The sequence below is a fragment of the Apostichopus japonicus genome, chromosome 2 (assembly GCF_037975245.1).
Source record: "Apostichopus japonicus isolate 1M-3 chromosome 2, ASM3797524v1, whole genome shotgun sequence".
NCBI lineage: Eukaryota > Metazoa > Echinodermata > Holothuroidea > Aspidochirotida > Stichopodidae > Apostichopus > Apostichopus japonicus.
Window position 1 is genome coordinate 25,268,093 of NC_092562.1, and position 25,067 is coordinate 25,293,159.

At 36.7% G+C, this 25,067-nt stretch overlaps 1 protein-coding gene across 6 annotated transcripts; it reads right to left on the reverse strand.

The window, feature by feature from the left end:
• Positions 1 to 680: 680 nt before the first annotated feature.
• On the reverse strand, positions 681 to 25,063 carry LOC139983755 (phospholipid phosphatase-related protein type 5-like). 6 transcript variants are annotated; one of them, XM_071997528.1, is made up of 10 exons: positions 24,918 to 25,063; positions 19,565 to 19,973; positions 18,077 to 18,209; positions 13,926 to 14,088; positions 11,866 to 11,923; positions 10,998 to 11,177; positions 9,957 to 10,127; positions 7,900 to 7,912; positions 6,015 to 6,241; positions 681 to 3,351 (listed from the first exon to the last, which is right to left on the reverse strand). In XM_071997528.1, the coding sequence occupies exons 2-9, from the start codon at positions 19,826 to 19,828 to the stop codon at positions 6,069 to 6,071; spliced, it is 1,155 nt and encodes a 384-aa protein (XP_071853629.1). In that variant the 5' UTR covers positions 19,829 to 19,973; positions 24,918 to 25,063; the 3' UTR covers positions 681 to 3,351; positions 6,015 to 6,068. The 6 variants fall into 6 exon arrangements, with proteins under 6 accessions (XP_071853629.1, XP_071853638.1, XP_071853619.1 ...); XM_071997537.1 differs by lacking the exon at positions 24,918 to 25,063 and adding an exon at positions 24,651 to 24,887 and having other exon boundaries at positions 19,565 to 19,968; XM_071997518.1 differs by lacking the exon at positions 24,918 to 25,063 and adding an exon at positions 24,651 to 24,887.
• Between the last annotated feature and the right edge of the window lie 4 nt (positions 25,064 to 25,067).

The following is a 25,067-nucleotide window of genomic DNA, read 5'->3' on the forward strand; positions in this document are numbered from 1 at the left end:
GGGGTTTGAGGTGATTTGCGGTAACTTCCTCAAATAAAATTCACATGCCCCATTTCCTTCTCAAGGTTGTGCCTTTCGGTCCAGCTTGGGGAAATGCTTCATTTCTACTTTTCTAAATCTACGGGCCTACTATCAGATTACCAGACCCTTACTAGCTATTTCACCACTTCTCGATATTTCGGATTATTCACGTTGTCCAAATGTTGACAATATTAACATGCTAACCGTCCAGAGGATCCAGGGAGTTTAGGGTCCAAGAACCCCTGCCCTCCTGACCAGGTCTTGCCCCCCCCCGCCCCCTCTCCCCCATACATACACACATTCAATTGAAAAATCTGACAAAACTTAGCTGTAAATAACATTTCCCAGGATTACCTATGTATCGCTATTTTTCGGGCAGTTACTTTCGTTTCCCTAATTGTCCGAGTGCGACCAATCCTCCGAATAGTCCTGGATCTGCCACTGCTAACAATTGGAGGTGATAATGGCGGGCATTAAGGTTAACTATTAACTGGCCCTCCCATCCATCAGCCAAAGAGGCTTTGAGAAAGAAAACATAAATATTTATTAGCTTCTATACCGTTCCTTTTGTCTCTTAATTATCAAATATCCTGCTCGCCACGAAACAGAACAAGACAAAATATTTGTCCTCAAAATAAAATTAAAAATTAAAAAAATTAAAACACAACAACACACGGATTTTCATTCTTGTCTGCGATGATTAATTCTCTTTATAATTTATTGCAATTAGTTTTGTATTCAATAAAAGATATCATTTTAATGGTAGGAATTATAAAACGTCATATTTCTACATAACAGTAATAATGTACAGTGTCATAATAAGTGATTTACTCCACCTTGAGAAGGGAGGGGATTTTTATTTCCGATAGTTAATGACAGGATCCCAAACAAAGGCATAAAGGGGGAATTCCCCATATGGGAAGCATTTGTGGGAGCAGATGGACTGTGACAATTATAACTCAAACACATGCCTAGATTCATACTGTCTATCATAAGTATCGAATACACGTAAGTGTACAAGATTTACAAAACTGGCAAAGTCTCATCTCAAGGCCTCTCTTCCCATATGTTGTTCATTTGGCATGAATAATGCGTTTGTGTAGGGTTGCCAATCATACAAAACGTCTGTATACATTTCTGCATTTAAATTCTACCTAATGTGCATTTGTCCCAAATAAGGGATCTACAGTGCTACTAATGTGCTTCTCCATCATAAGAAAAATGTAACAATTTATATATATATATATATATATATATATATATAGGCTATATATATAGGCTATATATATATAGGCTATATATATATATATATAGGCTATATAAATATATATATATATTTAATTTTTTGGGTTGCCATTTCAGCGCTGCTTACACGAAAAAGTCATATTATGCCATAATTTACTTTCTTTTCTTTCAAACAAATTTATAAGAGGTAAATAATATATGGTAAAGATTCTTTTCAATAAAAATAAATTGCTCTGTATTGATAACCTATTTCCCTTCCTTTTTTAACTTGTGCTACTTAATTTTAATTAAGCTGTGTTTAATTTTATATACTTCATAAGGCAAGTTAATTTGTAAGTTTTTTAAAATGTTGATATATGTAACAGATCCTCACCCCTGAGCATATAAGTATTCAAATATATATATATAAATGGCATCAATTTTTTTTCTTTATACAACTCTAAACTACCTTGATTATATAAATTAGTCTAATACGATAATAAAGCTATGAGCATATGAAGGCTATATATACAAGAATCTATCAGAAAGAAGACTAAAATGATCATATGTAAAATCCTGTTAATATTTTACTCTGGTTATTAAGTGATATCAACGTTTTAATTGGACTTCATTCAGAGAATAGACAGTCCTAAGCACACACAGCCAAAACCTAAACCAAACCATGGCTGTGATAGCTGCATTCAAAATACAGGCCGTGTTTATCTGCAGGCAGCCTTCAAAATATACAATACAAGTACACTAGAACCCATGGGCGGGGATCATGAGGGAGATGGGGGGACATGTCCCCCCCATATTTTAGGTGGGGGATATAGTATCTAATATCCCCCCAATATTTGTTGGCATAGTATTTTTTGTGGCTATAAATAGAAAATAATGTGTGACATTATTTATCCAAATCATATTTGGCAGTGGCTAAAACTTCATCCACCACATGCTACATGAAGTAAATGACACTTCGTGGTCGTTTCTGTGACCTGTGATTTTATAGCAAGTTGTCACTCATGATTATTATCATAATGTCTGTACATCTCTTGTGTATGAGAGTAAGTACGTACAATCATATATATCATCCACATCGATATGGGTTCACTGGGTTTCCAATTCGTCTGTTTCCTACAAGATTTCTAACCACAGGCGCATAGCCAAGGGGGGGGGGCGAAGGGGGGACCGCCCCCCCTTGAGCATATTTATTGTATTTTTATGATATCGATAGTAATTTCAAAATAAAACGCAATCTGATATAACCAAGTAAACTCTTTACAGGCAGCCTGCAACATATGCAACTTAGTATACTAGAATCTGTGTAATCCCTATTGGTGACTTTCTGAAACGCAATCTGATATTACCAGTAAACTCTTTGCAGGCAGCCTGCAACATATACAACTTAGTACACTAGAACCTGCGTAATCCCTATTGGTGCCTTTCTTAAACGCAACCTGATATAACCAGTAAACAGTGCTTCGTAAAAGATCAAATATCACGTGCCCGGTAGGGTACTACTATGGCAACATATGCGTATGTAACGAGATAGGTACGACATTAGTAAATTATATGATATATCAGATAAAGTTCAACAAAAAGTACTCAAGTTTTTACTTTCAGAAACATCTCAAGAACCCCCTGGGATGGACTCACGCACCCCCTGGGGGTTCATGCACCCCAGTTAGGGAACCCCTGGTTTAGTCAACAAAATCACGAGTTAGGGACAGAGCAGTGTGGAATATTTCTCTCTTCAATATAAATTTCACATTGTTTGTCACCAAATAATCCTTTCGATAGAAGTACATGTCCATCTTGGCAAAACGAGAATAAACTTATGCAAAGAAATCATACAAGAGATGACACTATTTCAAATCCACCAGCATAAAATGGTCCAAAAAAAAATTAATCTTTGACTTTTCAAGCAAATCTGACGATTTGTTGCTATTTTTGGCATATTTAATTATATGTAAGCTGTGACTTCCTTTTGTTTTTTGTAGTTCGCCTTTTAAAGTCTGCTTTCAGAACTCTACAATCCTCAGTCTTGACTCTGTTATCTGCAGATCCAAACTTTGTTACGTTGAATGTGCTAATATCTCAATTGAACTGTGAAGAATAAAAGAAAATGTAGGTACTTAATTTGTGAATGAAAACAAAAAAACATTGATTGCAAATTTTGAAATAAGATGGAACTTGCTTTGATGAGCCATCACATCTTATATTAGCCAACCACAAGCCACCGGACATGTTCTGACATATAAACGATTCCTGGTCATCTAGAGAGACCCATTTGTTTCTCCTTACAACAGTAATATGAGCTGACCTCTAACGCAAAAAGAAAAAAAAACCTTGTCCATGATAAAAAAACACAAACAGAAATGCCTACAACAGGAAGAGAAACTATGAAAGAGCAAAATAAAACATCTGCCTAGATGGCTACAGTGATGTGGACAAAATTTGAGAGAGGTGAGGTCGAGGGGATGGGGAACGGAGGATGGGGGAAGTGGTGCAAATCTAAATTCCACAACTGATTTAGGTAGGGACATGAACCTTTATGGAAGGGCTAGAGGAGAACGAAGGACTTTTATACAGGAGGGGTTGTGGTTCTAGGGTCATTGAAGCAGACTCACATGATGGGGAGGGGGGGGGTGATTGGGGGTGCTATCCCTGAAGGTCAGAGGGTTGAGACATCTTGGGTCATTGAAGCAGACTCACATGATGGGGAGGGGGGTGATGGTGGTGCTATCCCTGAGGGTCAGAGGGTTTATACATCAACTGGTGCATTCTGTGGCATGATTCAGACTGGGTCTACAATTAGTTCTTAACACAAGGTTGTGCACTTGAAGTTTTGCAGGAGGTTGACAAACACACAATATTGATGGGGTCACTGTAAAGTCAATGCATACAAAAGTGTTCTTCTGTATTATTTTCAAAAACATGTTTTATCATTTTTCTAGCCTCTCGGTATTCTCCTTTTGTATGAATATTTCTTTTTGGATTAAAAGTTCTACTGCTATGATTTATTGAGGGTGTCCAAACAATGTAATGTTTCTACGCTTGTCTACGAGTTCACACATAAAAGAAATATGTTTTATTTTGTTCCCTGACAGTGAGGTATGAAATATCTCATGTTACCCAAAAAGCAAATTTATCTTAATATCTACAAGCAAAAGAAAAGCAAATTGAATTTTCTGCACTAGTAATTAAAACAGAAGAAGGGGAATAAAAGAAACCTCTTAAAGACAAAACCAAAATATTACCCTACTCTTGAAGATACCATAAATTAATTGTGGAATTTCAAGTAAAAAATTCTTCCACAGAGAGGGTCAATTCGAAAGTTTCAAAAGCGAAATGAGAAAAGTTACAAACTACATCTAGGAAAAAGAAAAGTAAAGAAAGACAAAACATGATACCCTCCAAACACCCATAGAAAATGCTATCATGTTTAGTCCCATGAGAGAGGAAAGAACATATAGAAAACAACACAATATAATAGCAAGAGCTTGTTGAATAAAAAGAAATGTTCATGATATATTGAATGAATTAAGTAATATTCTCTTGTTTACATGCTACAGTTTATTATCTACAGTATTAAGTGTTTTCATTATTTATGCCGGTACAGAACAACTCTGACTACTTCTCATCGGCATATCACCTGGACAACCAGAAGATGAATATTCGTAACTCGGGATCAACTGTCAACTTGCTTGACTTTTCATAAGCAGCAGTAAACACGGATTTCAATTCCTCTCATTCAGGGAAAAGGATAAAATATTTGGTGAAGACGGCATATGCAATCTCTATGTTGATGTTATAATGATCTGGTGCATAATGAATATTCTACATATTTCGAGCAAATTGTCCTATCACTCTTTTGCGTACTACTATGGTGGTCTATTTGAGATGGTTTCTCAATAATATATAGCGAGATTAATAAATCAACAAATGGAGGAGGATGATTCTACAGTGAAGATGGAAATGCCAGGAGAAAAGGATAACCAGCTATGTATGACCAATCACCAGAAAACACAACCCATGCTCTAGAAACAGTGCTTCTCTATCTTAATTTTATTCACTGAACCCCAAATCCCTCCCCCGCCCCCCCCACAAAAAAAGGAATCATCAAGGACTTTCAGCCCAATCAATGGCTGGGAGCTGAGGATTTCTTTAGCCAAGTTGGCCAGGTACTTTCACATTTGTTCTAAAAGTCTTGACAGTGTCAATGAGAAATTAAACTCCTGATAGGGCACCCTTCAGCTTTCATGTTCCAATGTCACTGCTATCCCCTTTGTCCTCACAGACCCACCCCCCCCCAAAGAAAAAAAACTGTCACCATCCCCTCCAGCAAATATATTGCTCTGAGGTCAGGGCATCCCTGACCTCATTTTGAGAAAAGATGGCTCTAAAATAGTCAGTGATATATAAAGTTTGAGAGATGAAAGCAGTTGCATGCTGTTTTTTTTTTTAAATATTAATTCACATATATATCCTATGGTGAAAAATTTAGAACTATACATCATTTCTATTGATAACTGTTTGGTAGCTATGTCGCCAATTGGTGATGCACAACAAAATCCTGCTTTAATTTATATGCCCAGCCAGGTTACTTTTGTTTTGAGTTACATTTTAAAGTGCAGCAACCAACAAGTTTAAATAATGAAATCATATATAGTTTTAATAGTATAGTCCTATGAGCATATGATTTAGAATATTATAAGATCTGGTAAACCTTTTGGCATTCCATATTATAAGATGATATAAATTCTTACATGAGAATATATAGCTACATGATGGAGGAGGGTGATAAGATGCAAGTCTCCTCGTCAGAAGTATTCGTGGCCGGTAGGGGTATGGTACACATGATTGCTGGTATCCGGTGCACCCACTGTTACCCCGGTCCGCCTGGGGGTAGGGTTGTTGGATCCATTGTATACGTAACGGTAGGCGTAGAAGTCGCCCTCATTCCCAGTTGGCGCCGGACGGTTTCTCGTCAAGACTACGAGGATGTTGTTTTAAATGAGGAGGATGGGAGGAACAAAGAAGCAGGAGTTACGACACGAAAACAGAAAAACCGGGGTTCGAGGAGCCCAAAGACTAAGCTGGTTGAAAAGTAACAATGTAGTAAAAATGAGGGCAATATATATGTATGAAGTAAAAGGGAAAAGAAATACCAAAAAATAAGTGAAAATAAGTAATGGAAACCCACAAAAAGAAACAAAGAAGCGACAAAGGCTAAAATGAAAATATAAACCGCTTTCAGTTAGTATTATCTAAACTTGTCTTATGATTGGAGTTACGGTCTGCCGCCCTCAGTTAGTATTATCTAAACTTGGCTTATGATTGGAGTTACGGTCTGCTGCCCTCAGTTAGTATTATCTAAAATTGTCTTATGAATCGAGTTACAGTCTGCCGCCAACAGTTAGTATTACTGTATCTTTGCTGGAACTCTGCAGTCTTAGCAAAAGCCAACATTCCATTGTAGGTTTAATGCACACTTTTAGTTGGTTGGGTAGCTGGCTTTGGTTCTATTTGCAACAAACAAGCCTTAAAATACTTAGAAAGACCATGCAAGTAGAGTTCATATTTACCTGTCAAGGTTTAACAGGTAGTATATAAAGAGAAATGAAGATGAGCACAACATGCGGTCGAAATTTCACAAATGCCTAGTTTTACATGCGAATTACATTAAACTGAGGCCTACAGTTAAATGATTGTGGTACGTACTGGTTAAAGAGCTAAAATAATAGGAAGAACCCAAAAGTTAGTATTTATAGACTGATTCATAATGTTATAGATTTCCACTGACATATGGTTACTAAAACCACACCCCGTCCATCCAACCTCCCCAACCACGTACCCACGGATTCTAGAAAGGTGGTAGGTCAAGAAAACAATTAACAGCTGTCAAGCAAATTATACATTTTAGGACTAGGTTTTGGCCCTGGTCCACTAGGAGAAATTAACAGAGCTGTTTGCCTTCTTTTCAATATCCCTGAAACTAATGTGTCACACCCAAATGTTATTCTCACATTGATCGACTATATATACCAAAAAATCAAGGAAAAGAAAGAGATGTTATTCCTGTTTGGGGGAGGTGGTGGTCGGGGCAAATTTTCTGGTTGTGTTATTTAATTCTTTTAAAACCCTCATCAATGACAGACCATACTGTGCGGTAACCTAGCTGTTTTGCAGACAATAACTGGTGTTGTTCTGAATGAGTATAAGCACATTCAGATTATTATTACCTAGGAAACTGTTGTTGCTAGGAAACATACGTGTGGTTTTTCAGTTGATGAGATCTAATGTAAACATGTACATTATATTAAGCTGAAAGGTTCACATAATTATTCCGAGGATGATTTGGCATGCAACAGTGGAATATTCTTTTGCCATTAAATCTATTACGTATCTTTTTACTTAAAACGTATTTGTTGTAACGATTGTTAAGCGCCACGAAAATTATTTCATAGTTCGTTTTGGAGCTCTATAAAATTTATGTACAGTACTATTATTATTATTATTATCACTGAAAAAAACGCGATGAAATAAGCAAGCTTGCAGGATCTTTTAAGCAATAAGGGTGACAAAAAAAAGGAGAAGTAAAGATTGATGTAACAAATAAAGTAAAATAATATGAAATGGAGAAGTTGTCACCTGCTCTAAATTGCTGAAGATTCCAAAATGAAAGCATTAAAAGAATATGAGAAGAAAAGATATTTCTCAACAATCGTAGTGAAAAATGCATAATTGTTATTGCTACATGATTTACCAATTTGTGAAATAAACAGTTTCAAATACTAAACCTTAAAGATCTGCTTTACCATTACTCTTTAAGTAATCGTGGTAGTTTATATATCCAGTAAGAGAATGTTAAAGGGAATGTTATCTGCAGGCAGAATCAAGTTCTTAAAAAGTCTTAGTACAACCCCATAATCATTAGGAATCACTACACAACGTTCATTTTTATATTTTGTACACTATTAAACACCAAGTTTATACAGAAAGTCCTGGTTCAGGTTGTGTATCTACAACAATTTTTTTTAGAAATGACCCTTACACAGCTGAGGTTTATCAGTTAAAGTGACTGGAATATATAGTCTAACATAGCTGAGGTTTACAGTTAAAGTGACTGGAATATATAGTCTAATACAGTATACAGGTCATGAGGTCAGTTACTCAGATGTGACACAAATTCAATGACACTTAAAGACAAAAATTCTGCCAATAAAGACATCCTTTAACAAAACAATATATTAATAGTAGGAGCTAGGCAGGGCACTGGGGGGGTCCAACCAGATATGATTCATTACTGTTCTTCTGATATTTGGAAATTTCCCCAAAAACATCTAGTTGTATTATGGATACTAAAATTTAACCTGTGTTGACTTAATTGTACATGACTAAACCAGCAACAGAAAATTGACAAACTTCACTATAACAAGGTATTGTAGTTTCTGTCTGGCACCCCCATGCCCTCCCCCCATCCCCCCATCCCCCCCCAGTGAAGATACAATTATTTAGATATCACCACCAACAATAGGATGGCTAGCCCAGTTGGCCACAAGAAGACTTGTAAACCTAAGATAACTGGTTCAAGTCTCATTCTGGTCAGATGTTTCTTTTGATGTTAAAATCAATTGTACAAAATTAAGTTTATTGTCAACAGGTAGCCATCCAGCCAACAATTTGAACTGAAACAAAGAGAGCAGTGCATGTTTGTGTCCAAATGAAGCAGAAATTATGAGGTAAAAAAAAAAGGGAAAAACACCTGACATGAAATGTAAAATCTGGGAAATTGCATGATGAAATGAAAGCCACATGGAAATTAAGTAATATGTCAAAATTAAAGGCTTTTATTCAGACAAAATTTGTGCATCTGTTGGAAAGTTGGGATATTCTAAAAAGATGGGGGGGGGGGGATCTTTGCATTTGTCATGGTTATGAGATTGTTGGTTCTCCCAGGGAGATTCTAGAAGGTGCTCCCTGGTTCTACAGCATAATGTCCACTGTTAATTTTGCTAGGACAGCAAACTATGGAACAATAACTCTGCTTGGTTATTTTGGGGTTAAAGAAACTTGACACAATCAATGGGGAGGTTGAAAAGAGGAGAACAATGGAAATATAACTTTGCTTGTTAATTAGGCTCATAAGCTAACAGAAACTGGATCCCATCTGTGGGAAGGTTGTAAGACAGTGAGCTTTGGAACATTAGCTTTGCTAGGTTTATATAAAGCTAATAGAATACAGATCCCGTCTGTGGGGAGGTTGCAAGACAGAAAGCTTTGGAACATTAGCTTTGCTTGATTAAAATAAAGCTAACAGAAAATGGATCCAGCTGTGGGAAGGTTGTAAGACAGTGAGCTTTGGAATATTAGCTTTGCTTGGTTTAAATAAAGCTAACAACAACTGGTTACCATCTGCTGCAACACAACACAGTAACTACAATGTTAATACAAGTAAACAAATCATTCAGATACTAACCGGTATGGCATCCTGATGTTTATACCAATTATCTAACAAAGAGCCGAACTCTATAACCAGCTCATTGCATGAAAATTACGTGACCACATCGCTGCTCTTTTACAGAGCCTTTAAACATGCATCTTCGTGAACACGGCAGGGGATCTGGAGATAACACTAGCAGATTCGTTTTTTTAATTTTTTTTTTAAAGAAAACAAAACTACGTAAGAATGATTCGCTCTTACTCACCTCTTTAAATGTTTGTTCTGTTTCATCACCCCTTAAACCTCTCATCTCCAGGGTCTTTTCTCGGTGTGGGTTGGTGATAATGGTATCGTTGCTAAATGAGGGCAGTCTTGATAAACTGCGAGAAACACTGACTGCATCGGCGCCTTTGAATAGGTTTACTATGAAATACACCTAGTGGAAAAGCAAAATTGTGATGAATCTGGATGACCAGAGGAAATTCAGGATCATTTCCATCGTTTACTATCACCAGTAGCAAATGACTGTGGCTGGTTTGGGTAATTTTTGAACTTGCATCTTTCAAAATTTTGTTTTTGATTTTAGATTGCAAGAGTTAGCAGAAGGGATCTATCTTTTTACATGATGGATGCAAAGCAACATGATTTAAATTCAATAACATAAATTATCTTAGTTTGGTTGTGCAAAGTAACAAAAGGAACAGCTTTGTAATCCACAAATGATCATGGAATAAGTTCTGCCTTAAATCGGGCGTTTGGCGTATCTGTGAGTTAATATCTGCCAGCAATGGAGCTGCCATGGTTGTACTAACCTTTTTTTATAGATTTATATGCATACTGACAAGAAATATTACTTTTTGGTGTATATTAACTTCACAGTTGCTTATGTCAATGTTCTCTTCTAGGTCCTTTCAATTCTTTCACTTCATACCAAATACGGGGCTGGTTTACAGGTATAAATTGATGATCAACTTCATACATCGGGAGAAAAGCATGCTGTCTATCTTCAGAAATGTCAGTTTGCCTTTAGATACATTGGTCGGTAGAATTAGGAGGAGAGCAAAAAAAAGAGGGTAGCAGCCCATTATAGATGAGAGAACATGATCGCTTTATAAATATTGCTTTCCTAGTTGCAAGATGATTACTGTAGACCTAGTTTAAGCTGCTGATATGACAATCATTGCAGATCTTGTCTAGTATGTAAACTTGTCTCACTTTTCTCCTTAATTCCTTTAGTCATACTCCTTTCATCTCAAGAATGATCCCCTATAGGGAAGAAGTCTTCAAAACTTGACGAGATAGTTACCATGTACAGAGCAGCCAGGGCTCCGAGAACCCAGCCCGCGATGACGTCAATCCAGTGGGCTTCGTGGTAGACCACTCTCTCAAGACCTACCATGTACGGGATGGAAAATACGACCAGGCAAAATAGAGGGTGCACTAATCTCACCGTCTTCAATGGTTGTAACATCGTGGTCAAGTACAGCTGGAAGAATGGTATCATGGAGAAAGAGAAACAGAACATAGATATTGGGCATGTTGTGATTCTACAAACTAGCATAAAATCTTGGCACTTGGAGAAATGGACATATATTTATACACTTGTATCAAATGAAACCATGGTGTATGGCACTATTATGACTTTTGTGATCAGGAGGTAGTGTAATAGGGGAAAAAATTAATATCACATGTAGCATAAAACAGGTTACATGTACATGTGATATCTTTCTTAGAATTCTTACAATTTGTTTATATCAAATATGAATATCAGGAAATTTTAATCCGTGCAAGTTTAATAACACTTCTGAGACTATACTGTTTTTTCATCATGTCTATGTACTCAAATAAACAGAAATGTTTGATTTTTTACTTTATACTACCCAACAGGGGTACCGAATTCAAGGTCAGTGACCCGGCCATGCAAGACATTGTCAACAGCGCCTACTTTTTCAAATTGTCTATTTCCGTAAGTATATATGTTATATGAATAAAAAAAATGGAGCCCGTCTGACCCTCTATAACTTCAGCCTCCACCTTCACATAATGTGTTGTATTTTTCACTTACTTACCCATCAATGTAGTGTGTTTTGATGTTTTACTTGCCACTACATACCAAGTATTTCATGTTACATTTACCCCTATACAGATGCAGTGTACGCTAAAGGTGTACTTACCCCAACATACAATGATGAATACATTGAGAGAGCTGCATTCGTACTGGGTAATGACTCCCTGCAATGATGAAATTTAAACATATTTCAACAACGGTAAATTTTACTTTTAAATTACGATCATGGCAGTTGGTAATTTGACATCACATACAAAGTCGTAAGCTGATGCAGAAGAACATAATTAAGGCTTACTGAACACATCGTTATAGGACAAGAATAAATTAATCCAAAATGCAGGTCTGTGGGTAGTACCATTTAACTTTGCAAACAAAAATGTAAGAAAAGCACTGCGAGTTCTGTGGAAGCTAAATTGCTTGAAGTTGAAGTTTCTATGGAAATTTCAATAATATGCCGTTAAATAGTAGATCTGGTATGCAAATATAATAGATTGGAAACTATGTTTGTATGACCTAGTCAAAATTCCAGTCCTGAAGATTCAAATGTTTTCTCCACTCGATTTAAATAGTTCAGAATGACAACAAAAAACACTGTTTCTACAAAGCAATGCTTAAGCATCTGTGATTATGAACAAAAACATTTCTGCTAATTAATTAAGAAAGAATACGGCATTTACCTATCAATAATCATAAATATTTGAATATAGATCAATACTTGGCAGTTTATTTAATATTGCAACATATTTTGGGATGCACACGAAAGCTTTCACTTTTTTCTCACAGATTATATTAGGAGATATTCAATAACATTTCGAATGTCAATAGATATTTACAATACAGGTAGTCACTTTTTTGTTATTGTTAAGATATATATTTTCTTTATTAATTTTCCTTAAAAATTTATCGATAAATTTAGAGATAAACTCTTTCAGAATTTGGTAGTCAGGAACCAATTTAACCTCAAACTTACACCCGATCAGCAAAATTCAATTTTTATCTTTACAGTATTGTCACTGATTGTTGAGGGAAAGGTTTCCTAGTGACATTTTGCTAATGTTGCTGTTGAGAAACTTGTCTATGACTTTCTTTTGCATTTAGATACTGAAATAAATCATTGTTCTGTTGACAAGGAAACTCATTTAAAATACTGCAGGTTTGATTAAAAAAAAAATTTAACGTGTGATAACAATAAGAAAAATATTCCGTTTGATTCTGGTTTCCATCTCTATATTTTTTATTAGTATTATATTTGTTTTGACATGTTTACCAAACCAGTTTTACAGGCTATTAGTATTTATATGGCTACAAGTATAATATATTGACTACTCTTTAAAATGCAAAGGTCAAGTTTTGTCAGCAATTAAAGAGCTAGAATCATGAGTGTTGTCCAATCATTTATCAGTCCAATTTTCAGCTGCATTTCAGAAAACACCTAGGGGGCCATATAATTCCTGTAGACTTTTTTAGAGCAATAATTTTTACATGGGGTGGGTGCAACAAGAGGGCTGGCACTTTCTACGAGATCGACTGAACATTGATTTGATTTCGTTCCCCCCTCCCTCCACCCCCCCCACATCTCCCCAATCTCAAGTCTGTTTGGATGCTCAATGCAGAGTACAGCACCTCACTTTAATGCAGTGGCGGGGCTAGGGGTATTGGTCAGGGGGGGCAAGAATGGTCTGTAGGGGCGCTTTCGACACTATCTAAGAGTCGCCTCACCACAGGTTGGTGCGGAGCGTACAGTATTTTTTTGAGTAAAGATACTCCTAGAATGCCAGAAATTCCCCTTTCCGGGCCTTGCTAATTTGTGACAAAAATGTTGATAGGTAGATGAGAGCACAACAAAAAAGTCAATAATCACGAATAAGTAAAAAGTGGTAAAAAGCTGAAAAGGGCGCCAGCAGTCCATTTGAGTCCGTCAGGGGGGTATCCGCCCCCCTGTCTGTATGGACGCTCCACCACTGCTCTAATGCTTCAAATCAGATCAAAATTTAGCAGATCGATCTAGAAAGCCTTCAGAGACCTGACTAACTTCAATCTGATCCTCCTTATATACATATTTTCAGAACAATTCTTTGTAATCTTGGATTCTGCGTATCGTCCCAGTGAGTGCATCTAAACAAAATTCTAGCTAGAATACCAACATAAGAATCTGACTCATTTTACCTGATGCCATCTTCCTCACAGGTCAACTGTACCAGGGAATGAGGGTCTGTACAGGTTACAGGACCATCACAGGTGTCAAAGTAGTGAGGCTTAGGTCGGCCAAGAACCAACTGGCCAAACCGGACGAGGATTAACAAGATGAAAGCACCCAAAGAAAACAAACCTGTAAGACACAAAAGAAATGACTTCTGCAAAATTGTAACATATACATTAGTAGTGGGGAGACAGGTAAGTGAGGAGTATTGACTGGGTCCTAAGTGAACCCCATGACCAGACATGCTGGTTATCGTTCAGTGGTGCACGTCGAACCCCATGACCAGAAATGCTGGTTATCGTTCAGTGGTGCACATCAACGTGAACCCCATGACCAGACTACCTGGTTATCGTTCAGTGGTGCACATCAACATGAACCCCATGACCAGACATGCATGCAAGTTACGACTATATTTGATGCACATATATATATAGAAGATGCAGAACTGCATCTGGCCACAAACGATGTGAGCAAACATGTTGATACAGTGACGTTGATACAGTGACGTTGTCCATGACAATATAAATTGCATGATCATGCAGAGGTGAATACACATCGTCATGCATGCATGACCAGACACTTGGACACACAGACACAATTCATATCCGGCAGACTTTTAAAATGAACACTCTTCGAACATGATATGGCTACACAGTATCTAGCAAATGTAAGGCCATGAATTACATATATTGTAAGCGAAGGTTGCCTTAGATTTTGCCTAATTAGCTACTTTTAGAGGCCACCTTTCCCTTGAGCTCCTAGAGACAATGTATTTCTAGGGTATGTAGTTTATAGCATGTGCATTTTATCTTTGTTGTGGAGAGACCTTGTCCATTACCGTTGTGTACAAAAAATAACCTATGTACACATGTCACTGAACTTTCTAACATGTATACTAGATGCCAAGCTGGTCGCTTCACTGTATGATTCATTCTATCCCATGCATTAAACCCGAAAACAGTTTGTCAACGATCAGGGGCGTTACCCCAAACCTCAATACCAATACACTGTACATGTATATCATATGAATATGAATATATATGAATATGACCTTCCATCTAGTCTCCGGCATAACCAATGTTTAACACATTTTGCTATAACCGCTGCTGTGTTCCCAATATAACGATTCACTGATATGTATTGATTATTGCCCCAATGCTGTTAAAGTACACAGGTACGTCATACAATTTATAAAGTAAACTCCACAGAGCTATGGAGAGCTTCAATTAGTATCTTGTGGCTGGCTATTATTAATGGTAAACAGTGTTTTAGCATAGTACAGTTCTCTCAGAATATTTGTGGGTATTTTTTCTCTCTCTCAGGAAGGGACATATTGCATGAACAAAAGCAAAGATGGCAATAGCTGTTTGATTTTAACCATAAACATCCCTTTTTTCACTAATATAAAAACTGTTGTTTGAGGTTTGGGAGAAACTTATATAACTCACAGGCTGTGCCGACAAATGGCAAATTGAACCTTTAAGAGGGCTGTGTACAGTATGCATACAGTAAGTTTACGATGGTTGCATGAGACGACTTCCTCTAAACTTGCAGTAAAAACTTCATACATAATCTCAGTATCTAGACTAAGATGCCATACAGACAGCTTTCTTCTTGCATAGCTAGCACACAAAACGATTGGTACTCTAAACTTGGCACATTGTCAAGTCCAAACTAAAGGGTAATAAAATATATATACTTGATCAGATGAAATTTGTGGGACACAAAATTTGTTCTGTATTGGAATTACAGTTTAATGATTCCATTTAAGTCATGGATCCAGCTAACTGGAAACTATCACATCTCTGTAGTACTGAAGGGTATTGATAAAAAAACAATACAAACTTAGCTATTAAATTTGTGGGACAAAAACTTTCTGCATTGGACTACTAAAACAGTGTAAGACCTGCAGCTTAATTATGAAGAGCAACCAATCAGTTTTATAATCACATATATTTCTCGTTTAGACTGTGGTCCATTACATCCAAATATGTATATATATTAAATGGTTTTGTAAGAATGGCACAAAGTTACCACCAGCCACAATTTAAAGTAAAAAGTATCACAGGTAATTTTATCCTAATATTATCCTATTTCGGTTGGCAATCAGATCTCTTCTTTTTAAATGAACATTTGATTACTATGCTGCAGTCATCAAATTTTAATATTTATAAAATGAGAAATTTCATAACAAAACTGCTGCACACCTGCAACCCCCCCAAAACCTTTTTTTTAGTGAAATTGATTGTTGGTCACTAAATACACTATATATGAGAAAACTATTCTATGATTGAAAAATTAGGGGAAAATATTGATTTTTTTTTGTCCAAGACTGTATGCATCTTTCCTCGATTAAGTGGAGAAGAGAGAATATTCATTGAGCTGTGAACTTTGGACTTTTTCTACTGGCACTGGAATTGCCTTAGCATCGGATAAGATCTCTCCCCTCATCAGTTATCCAGCATCTCTGTAAACATTACAAAGTGTTATAATGGCTTCTAAAAGACAAATTACTTTTGATGAAGGATGCAAATGCATGGAACTAATTTGTAGAAGTATCTGTGAGGAAAACAAGGAGGCCTGTACTGGTCTGATATATGCCATTGAATGGATAGCAACTGTTTTTATGTCCACCTTTAATAAGAACATCAAAGGCTGAAAGTTGCTGCAATTGTTTTTGCTTTCTTAAGCTATTGCTTTCCTTAGGCATTTCCAGCTATGGTGCAGCTAGATCACGGGGGGGGGGGGGGGGGGGGGGAGGAGGCAAAGCAGAGGTGACACTTTTCGGGAAGAGGATGGGGGGGGGGGGGGAAGAGGTAAGTGGGAAAAAAGAAGCGATACTAAAGAGATAACATATGCAACAGGAAATAATTTAGTACTGAGATTTCTCATAATTTCAATTTGTCTTATTTATCTTTCATGGGCATAAACAAAAGAAAGCCTGCTACAGGTATACAGTACAGTACATGTTTACACTTGTGTAGCAATTTAGTTTTATCCTAGTTTATTATATAGTCATATGCTATATCTTTTTAATCTATACCGGTTAAATTAATTGGGGGGGTGGTGGAGGGCTCCATCACTAATCAGCATTAAAATCACAATTTCTGTCTCTATATAGTCTACTATGCTATTTGAGGACATAGCTTATACCACTTTATTCCATTCTTTCAAAATATTCAAGCATACACTTTATTCCATTCTTTCATGATATTCAAATTTACTGACGCCATACATCAAACATGACGCGAGACAGATGCATCTGTTGCTTACAAATGTCGCAGCTATAGAGACAATTTGTTGGCTGCCAAAGAAAATGTAAAAAAGTCGTTAAAAATAAGAAGAAAATAAATAAAGAAGAATTACTTCAAGGCTGGAATTATGTGGTATTATATATCTTTTATATGATTTGCATGAAAGTTACTAAAACCTTGAAATGGTTGCTATGGCAATTAACAAAACCTTGGTGACGTTTGATTTGGTGTAATCATTTCATCCGTCTGCCATTATAGAAAGATATGACAATTTACAGTTTCAAATCACCTTGACTTAGAACGAATATTTATCTTAGCAAGCAGGGAAAAAATGAAGGCAAAGATAGAAAATCATTTTTTCTTTTGCCACTGTTTGACCTGGAGAGAGCAAACTTGACCTATATACAGTTGTTCTTCTTTTCAGCCTTCCATTTACTCATTTACTGTCAAACTAAAAACAAAAACAACCAAAGCGTATTGACAATATTAAGAAACTGCCATTTATGGAAGCAAATTAAGTCCTTCTTTCGAGCCAAAAAAAGAATCAAAATGTGTATGAAAAGCAAATGCCAAGTCTGCAAAAGAAGCCAAACTAGAGCTCTCTACATCAAACAAATTAATGTCCATGTTAATCAGGTCAACCTTTAATACTGAACTGTTAGGTAAAATCAACCATGTACTGGATAATCTAGAACACCTACTCTACTCTATCATAATGGCACACTGTCATTGTGGCCCTTCATGTTAACCATCACAGGTCTATCCTTAGAAACACCAACCACCCTGAAGCCATGTCCAACGACAATTCCAGAAAAAAGGTACGTGTGTGTGTTTTATAAATGTAAGTTTCTCAAGTTTCTCACCAATATACCGCACACTCCTCCTTAAAAGCGGATGAAATCGGAGTCTACAGACTCGAATCTCCTTCTCGTGAATATCATCGTGTCTCCCTCCCTGAAGAAGATAGATGGCCAAGATTGCCTCCCCAAACAGAATCTGCCAATCAGAGAAAGATTCAAACCATAAAATTAACATATATGCAAATTATAACAATGAGTGTACAGATAAACCTTGATCCATATTTATAGTTTCACATGGTATGCATCATATCGACATATAGGAGACTACAGTACTTAATCCTTCGAGCATAAATTTCCGAAGGCCACTTGGCCAGGAGGATTCTAAAAATCACATTTGGAGCGCTGCAGAAAGTGTGTCAATGTGCCACATCTGGCCTAGTGGATAACATATATGAAGTTTCTCGATTGTTTGAAGGCTCAATTCATACTGGTTCTGCAGATCTTAGCTCTTGTCACTAGAACTTTATCCAGAAGATCAGTAAATATCACATCACCTTGATCTGCTTCCATTGAATCACAACTAATCTGGGCTTTAAGAATTAAGCAATGGACATTGCATTTTAAAAGTTGAAGTTGGACTATTAATACTTCCTGTAATCATATTTAAACCTGTTTTGTTTTGTTCATCTCAGACAAATTATGTCTGCAGAGATTTTGAATGTTCACAATATGCGACTAATTACTTTAACATTATTCATTTTTAACATTATTCATTATTCATTATTCATAACATTATTCATTTATTACTTTAACATTATTCATTAACATTAACATTTTGATCAAATTTGTCAAGTACACTGGGTTAAATCAAAGGACAGTATGACACCTCCCACAAGAGATTTGCTTACTGACACCATAGTGTCCCATTCCACTTTTCAGCCGCTAATTGAGAGTTTAAGCTGCAAACATAAACAAAGCTGTTTAGTTGTTTACCATCCTTCTACTTCTACTTGTTTGCACAAAACCTGTAAAACAGCCTTAATGGTTTAATCAACTTAAAACCTATAAAAGCTACCCTAAATAAGCTTAACTTAATACTGTTGATGCGATAGACTAAATTAAACGCAAATGTTTGATCAGAAACTGGAATTCCGTCCTGCATACAGACAACAATCCTTGCACTTACCTCGCAATAATTACAAACCAAGATTTTACTGTATGTCTAGCGATAAGTTCACTCAATTATCCTTGATTGGACTTTTGTAGGATATATACATATGTCACACATACATAGGCTATTTTTGATTTTGCATGCAAGCAAAATTGGATTGTTATTAACTTAGTTTAGTTTTAAAAAGCAACTACAGTAACACATTTTGTTTAACATTGCTTCCAATAAAACATATCACCCCAGCCCCACCCCCCCCCCTGTCTGTTAGCTTTACTGAAGGAATGAATATCCTATGAAGTAAGTACTGTTCATTTTAAACATGCATGATGGCAGCCCACAGTTTTGGACAAATTTTACCAGTGAATAAATGAAATACATACCACGATTGTAGGTAAGGCAAATCCAAGTACATAAACAATGGTATCCGGCAGGAGGCCATCGTCTGGGTCTTTAGGGTAACTATAGTAAACCTGATCTTGGCAAGGGATGTAGATTTGACTTGTGCGGAAAACGTCCGTTTTGTCCCAAAAAGTCATAAAGTACCACAGGAGGGCAAGTCCGGCCAAAAGCAGAAAATCCAAAGTAAGGACACAGGGGATTAAAAAGTTATTGTTTTTGAATTGTTCTCTTCTCTTTCGTAACATTTTGAGTCGTTCTTCTTTCCCCGAGCCTCTTCTCAGCGTCGCTTTATCTGGGTGGAATGGATTGATCAGGTGGATGGATCTGTGGTACAGTACGACTCAGATAATTGGTGACAGCTTTGGTTTCACGCAATTAGTATAGCCTATTCTGTGGGAAGTAGGAAGAGAATGTTTTCTAGAAAATAACAAATTTACACACCACAAGAAAAGAAAAATTAATATGAAAGACAATTTAACAAAAGAGTTCAAACATGTGATAAGATATAATATTGGCGATATCTAAGATTCTCGTACTGATACATCAATACTTTGTTTCCCTGGTTGCCAAACTATGAAGATATTGCAGTATTTTAAGCAAATTTCCAAAATAAAACTTCTCTAGTTTCAACTGTTTTATGCTTTCACCGTAAAATATTTGGTTCATGAAACTTCAAAGATATTAAATTATTAGTGAAGTTATCGTGTATATCAGCTATAAGTTCAACTCTGGTAACATCATTTATGGCCACATTTCCCAAACTACGGGTTGCCATGGTTTTAATTTTTTTTAAGAAAAACAAAATTTTCACAGGAATAATTTCCACACATGAATGCACGTTGCCAATCTCAGGTGGTATTTTTGCTACAGCCATACGCAGGTCTGACTCCTGACTCTCCCTACCCCCCGACCCACCCCCCCACCCCTCCTCATTTCAAATCTGTATCCAGATCCAGGACTGTGAATTAGCTAGGTCTATATTCAAACTGCTGTATCCATAGGCTTTCTGTTGGCATGCAGTATTATATATATTGCAGTCCTTCTGGTACATTGAACCTTTAAAGGCATTGAAGACTCGCCCCAAACCGCGTGCCCCGCTCTGAAAAAGTTAACGTTCTGTTGCTTGCAAGTGAAGTTTTCTTCTTGTCGCTACAAAATGCAGACAGTAATGAAACATGATACCTTGCTATTTTTTATCTAGACATAAGAAGTCCATAGTTGCTATGTACACTGTGTTGTGGGTATTGACCGTAGCTGTACAGTAGTGTATATTAAATTACCAACGGTAGCAAGCTGTGTGTGTATTTTCTGGGATCGATGGTGGTGTCTAACACTTCTGTTACACATCATTCGAAACTAGGTCAGATTACCGGCATGAGTCCTTTCTTTGTGCGCGAGTCTTCACACCCTTTAAGTATCGGGACTAATATTTTACAATAGCTTCAGTATGACAGATTTGCTGAGAGTTACAATAAAATCATAGCAAACAAAAACATTTCCCAATATCTGTAAACAGAATTGTTGAGAAGATAAGCACTCTTGACAAAACATCATTCATCATGACATTCCACATTCTCCAAGCAGTTCAAGTACAGTGCAGCAGCATCTATATGCATAATTCTCCATGTACAACATGATCGATATCAATGCTCAATGTTACAGGCTGCAGCTCCTGAGCATTATTGAAAGCAATAGCTATGACCTTACTTCGAGCAAATAAAACATAAACTTTCAGTCCACATAGACAAGAGAATTATAGTATCTAGTGCTTAGAATTTTAGCCCTGTGTATTCAGATAATATATAAGATGTTACGTGTAAACATACATAATATTTGGTGATGTGTGTGGACAACATCTATGGGTACACAAAGTTTTGCGAGGGCAGCTTTTTGCATAAATTTGAATAATTGTTTTAAGACCATTATGAATAGCAGTTTCCCACAAGGTATACATATTGAATTATTGTGTGGATTATTAAGTGGATTGCATTTTGTGGATTTAACTTTTTTTTCCAAAACTTGGAAATCTTAATCTTTGTCCATAACTCTGTAAAAACTTTGTATTTTCTTTATTTTTTGTGTGCTTGAAGTTTAACTGTAAGTTAACATTCCTAACTTTATAGCTTAACAAGTCTACAACATTATGGTAGTTACAATTACATCACAACAGTCCATCTGCAGCATTACTGAACAATTAGTATGCATCGGAACTGTTCCCATCTAAACAATCTTTGCTAAAATTCACCATATTTTGCTGGTAGGGAGACCAGTGACTTTTGGCAAAACATTGTAACTTTTCCCCTAATTGTCCTGAACAATTAAACTCAAGGGAGGACTTCTGCAGACCCAGGGACTAATTGGTCCACTGTACCAGCATACTGACTCACTGAGAACCATATAGGCCTATATGCTGCTGACTTCTCTCCACTGCATGGTTGAGATGCCCAAGGTGCGGATTCTGTTTACGCAATCTCCAAGCAACGGTCACAACTGCATGGTGTACATTTGTCCCTCCCCGGTCAAAGTACAAGCACAATAAAAACGATGTGCGTGCAAAAGCTTGCACTGTACGTTAGAACCAGTTGTGTTCAATTAAATTCCATTATCCATCACTTGAAACCAACTTCAATTTGCTCAAAAGTTTCTCCAGAAATAAATTCCGTTTACAACTCTTTCGCAAATGTTTGTTTTATAAAGACCTTTGCAGACCTGTATTTATCATTATATTTATTTATAAAGTTTAACCTTTTTTCCCCTTTTTCTTTATTGCAACTTAGGTGTAATAAAGTAGATGACCATGCAGCTATAAAATAAGAAATACTAATTGTGACCAAGAAAGTAATAAAACTGCCTTGATCTGCTTAATATGATGTACTAATATATGGGCATTTGATGTAAGGGCTTCAATAGCACAAACAAAACAGTGCCACTCTCTGTTTATAAACCACAATGATAAAGCTGGAGTCTGCAAGACATTATAAATATCCCATAATATGACAATTGATGCATTTAAGCTTTTTGCTCCCTTGTACCAAAAAGGCATTCTTCAGACCCGTCAACTCTCCCGATTTTACCAGGAGACTCCCGGTTTTTACCCGAATCTCCCTGCCTCCCGGTTTCATATTCTATTCTCCCGGTTTTTTCATGTTTCATCACTTGCGAAATTTCTGAAAATAGCCAACAATAAGTCCTATGCTTAGTAATTCCCCACAGTAATGCTGAACAGGAAAGGCTATTCAGTGTAGTTTGCAAGAACAAGACAGACAGTCGGTCAAGTCTCAAGCTTGATGGGACTCTATCAAGCATACAAGCCATGAAGTCACAGTACCCAGAGTCTACTGTTCCCTGTTTCAAATGGAAGCCTACTAAAGAAACCCTGTAGAAAGCGAAGCGAGCTGCTGTAAACTACAACAAGAAACACTGATTGGACGATTCTCTCACTGTATATTGCATTATTTAGGAGTAGTGATATCATTTCAGTTGAAAATTACCAACCTCCCTATTTTCCCATTATTCTCCCTATTTTTTGGCCCTGAAAAATGTTATTCTCCCTATTTTGGGGTCAAACAGGTTGACAGGTCTGATATTTATTCCTTTCCTTGTAGGTATATTAAATGTGTAGGGTTCCAGCCTATAGCATGTATATCTACTGCTATTTTTTCTTGTAACCTTTACTTATTGTACACCTAATATCATAACTACTTGCAAATGGTGTCTCCATGCCCAGATGTTATATGTAATCATCTGCTGACTCTGGTCTCATTTGTATTATATTATTGTATACTGTAAATCTTCCTGTATGTTTGTGATTGGGCAACTAGGTCGATAGGGTGTGGTTATAACCTTGTGAGTATTAGCAGGGAGCTGCTAGAGTAGCAGCTCCCTGGTATTAGTTACCTAGGGATATGTGTACCTGTCAGTGTAGCCTACTGTGGTATAGTACTATATTGTGATTGTATGTCAATAAACAGAACTACACCAAACCCTGGAGTGTACACAGCATGCATATAGCTGTAGAACACAAGATTCTCTGCAGCGGGTAATTCTAAATAAACTTTATGCAAGCCCTTCATTATGAAATTGTTAAAAAAGACAAAGAATAAATGTAATCTGCTGCCTTGGCCAACTTTGCTGGATATCTAATTATATATATACACACTTGCACAATTGTTTTTTTAAAAAGAAATGCCTTTGTACAGAACAAACTATACCTACCAATTTATTGTAAAATGTTTGTGAAATTGGGAGAACAATTTTGCCATTTTGCAAAATAATAATCACCATGTTAAAAGATTATCCTTCTCTGCAAGTTGCCACCACAGAAAAGTTGTGAAAGAGACTGAACCTTGAAAATTATGAAAGGAGGACTGCTTTCACTCTGAGCAATCAGGCTCAATGTACTCACTATAATTAGGCTCGCCCTTATTTACTGAGTCTAACAGCCCTTTAATAAAAATTGCAAATGTAGCCAAACATGAAATAGCCATACTATAGTATAAGTAGGCCATGGCCTTCCCTATTTTCAACAAAATCAGGCTAGACTTTGCCTAGTAATTTAACTTAGCCTAGTAATCTTGCATTCAATTAAGCTGAACTTTAAGATGACTTGGGGGTAGCCCAAAACCTAAGATTAAGTGGGTGCCCTGGAAGGGGCAAGATAATGATCTTGCCACAATTAATACTGCAGGTTTGGAAACTGTAAAACAATATCCTAACGAGTAACGGCCTACTAACATGATTATAACCTAACGTTATGTTACCGTTAGGCCCCTAAGCCTAGGGCCAAAAGCCTGCTATAGCAAGTTACGTAAGTTAGCCGTAGCCTAGTAATATAATATTACTTGAATTTCAGAATTCTGATTGACTATTGAGGTCTAGCAATGGAATGACGATTGATACTCAAAAGCATAGTTGTTACTTCTTGGATGGAAACGTCAGGCCCACTTTCTTTACACATTCTCTAACACATTCTCTTACATTTACTATAGTGGATGAGCAGTTTGCAGTAATTAACAGTTTTTATTTAAATTTTCTTAAACTATAAGATCAAAACTAAGGCCGGCTTACCTGAAAATTTTAGCTCAAGGAGGAACTTTAATCGAACAAGTGGTTTGTCCACCTAAAACGTCTACCAAATGAAGATAACCAACAACACGATCTTCTCAACATGCGACGACGGACAGCCAGTTAAATATTTGCTATCAACGCAGCCCTTCAAAGAGATATATACACACGATTGTGCAGTAAATGTAAAACCGTTATTTACTGTACGGGAGTAGTCGTTTACAAGCGTGTAATATCGACCTGTGAATCATTGAGCAATATATTACTTACCTTGAGTTGTGTGTTGCCAAAGGACCACACCTACACATAGAACCGTATTCAATAGACGATCAATCAATATTTTTTTCACATCTGTTAACTATAACATATGATCTTGGTTAGTATATTCCACACAGAAAATTAAATAGTGTACTTGATCTG

Coding starts and splice junctions, on each gene's coding strand:
- LOC139983755 (XM_071997528.1), bottom strand. CDS start 19,828: ATGTTACGAAAGAGAAGAGAACAATTCAAAAACAATAACTTTTTAATC. Junction 14,089..18,076: donor GAGGAGTGTGCGGTATATTG/GTGAGAAACTTG, acceptor TGTGTCTTACAG/GTTTGTTTTCTTTGGGTGCT. Junction 11,924..13,925: donor TGTGAGGAAGATGGCATCAG/GTAAAATGAGTC, acceptor TCATCATTGCAG/GGAGTCATTACCCAGTACGA.